Genomic DNA, 2,154 nt, shown 5'->3' on the forward strand with positions numbered 1-2,154 from the left:
CCCCCCTCCCAGCTTTAGAAGGAGCGGAGTACAGGCAGGCTCCGAGCATGGATGTGGGGTACTGGGCCCCTCCCCACCCAGGGCGGCCCCATCACCTTGTTGCCCAGGAACTGCTCGGGCAGAGCCCAGAAGGAGTCGTGGACCAGGAAGCGTCGGGACAGGTCGACCAGCTGAAACTCCTGTAGAGTGGTGTCGATCTGCAGCTGGGTGGAGGAGACAGGTGGCATGCCGGGCTGCGCAGGCATCGTCACGTTCACACCTGGGGGGCACAGGGAGGGATGAGTGCCATGCACGCGCCTGCCCGAGACAGCCACCCGGGTGGTAGTCCAGAGAGACGGAAAATTCTGAGAGAAGTGTGATTTAGAGGGAACGTCAGTCTCTCTCCCAAAGTCAAATAAAAGCCAAGTTTTCCCCCCCCCCTACTGAATTCCTGGAGCAGCATTTCCCGAAGCACTCTCCAGGCAAAGCCAATGCTGCCGAACGATAGTGGGGAACCATTTGGGAACCCCAGGGTCAAGGAACCTGCTGCAGGACTTCTCAGAGCCTTTGCTTGCCAATAGATCTGTGGACTGTCAGGGCTGGAAGAGCCCTCAGGGGGTAGTAGAAAGCTACACAGGACTGAAGAATGGGTGCCCAAGTCCTGGTTCCACCACCCTCCAGGTGTGTGAGTCTGAGCAAAGGCCTTAGTTTCTCTATCTGTAAAATGGGGGCAACAGTGGCTTGCATCACAGGGTTATCAGGAAGCTAAAGTGAGCGGAACGACACAAAATGCTTAAAACAGAGTAGGACACAAAGGAAGTGCTCAAAAACTCGATAGCTATTACTGTTGCTGTTTTTATGGTGGGTCCTTGGGTCCAGCTGTATCCTACACACACACACACACACACAGGAATTCTCTCTGCAGCATCCTCCCAGATCTCTAGGGCAGCACTAACCATCCAGGAGAACTTTCTGCGATGATGGAAATGTGCCTGAACCCAGGTCCATCTGATGTCGAGGCTCATGCCATCCTGCCTCTCAGAGTGCGAGAGAACTGAGCCCAGCTGCCTGACTTTACGTTTGGGAAAAGAGGCCCAAAGAAGCAAGAGTCTCAAAGTCACACAGGCAGTAATAAGTGGTGCATCAACAAGTCAGCTCCGGGCTAAGAATATGCCAAAGCCCGGGCTCTTACGCTCTGGGTCACTGATGCCTCTCCATTCTGCAGGATGAGGATGCTGGGGGTGACGACAGGGAGCTGGGCACTTCCCACGGACAAAGCACTATTCTGAGTGGCTTATGCGCTCTAGGCCCTTATACCACCCTGGGTGGGTAATATTTTATCCTCGTGTTGTAGACGAGAAAACTGACACACTAGGTAGGTAACTTGGCCAAGGGCCCACGGCGTGAGGGTCAGAGTCAGAACCCGGACTGGGACTCCACGGCCCGCTCTCTTCGTCAACTAATGCAGACGGGTATCGACTGTAGATTTCACTTTTCCTAAAAGAGCTTGTTTTCCCCCTGAGATGCTTTTCCCACAGGGCTCAGCATTTCTTCGGCAACCCCGTGTGCCTCCCTGGACTGGCTCCATCTGTCCAAGGCATATGCTGCTTTCCCGACTGTCTGCCCTCTGAGCCTGCGGGAGCCCGGTGCCCGTCTCGCACCCACCAACGCACCCTTGAAGTCGTTGGGCTGGTCAAAGCGGAGCCGGATCTGGTCCCAGAAGCGGCGGCTGCTCTGGCACACGTTGGTGACGCCGAAGCAGAAGCAGGGCAGGCAGGAGGCGCTGTGCTCCAGGTAGAAGTGCCCATCAGGGCAGGGACCTGCGGGGCGGCACGGGAGTGGGCTACAGCTGGTCCCTGGCGAGCAAGCCCGGCTCCCGCCCCGCGCCCGGTGCCCGCCTGCCGTGGTGGGCTGTACCCCGCTGCGGGATGAGCTCCAGGACGCCGTCGGGAATGCCGAACACCATGCCTCGGGCGTTCATGGCCTCACAGGTGTAGGCGCCCTGGTCTGCCTCCTTCACATCGTGGATGGTCAGCGTGCCGCGGCCGCCCTCACTGGTCACTGTCACCCTGGTGGGCCCCCCCCGTAGACAAGAGGCAGGGGTCGGCCGGGACGGCTGGCCGCACCTCCCCTCCAGCCCCAGCCCCCTGCCGGGACCCAGAGCCACACCTCGGA

At 58.8% G+C, this 2,154-nt stretch overlaps 1 protein-coding gene across 1 annotated transcript in view; it reads right to left on the reverse strand.

Moving 5' to 3' along the window:
- Window positions 1–2,154, reverse strand: part of HSPG2 (heparan sulfate proteoglycan 2) — an 82,302-nt gene that overhangs the window by 58,482 nt on the left and 21,666 nt on the right. The window contains 3 exon segments of the mRNA XM_010830236.1: window positions 78–259; window positions 1,653–1,799; window positions 1,897–2,148. Coding sequence (XP_010828538.1) covers window positions 78–259; window positions 1,653–1,799; window positions 1,897–2,148 — 581 coding nt within the window.

The sequence above is a fragment of the Bison bison genome, unplaced genomic scaffold, assembly GCF_000754665.1.
Source record: "Bison bison bison isolate TAMUID 2011002044 unplaced genomic scaffold, Bison_UMD1.0 scf7180017864516, whole genome shotgun sequence".
NCBI classification, from domain to species: domain Eukaryota; kingdom Metazoa; phylum Chordata; class Mammalia; order Artiodactyla; family Bovidae; genus Bison; species Bison bison.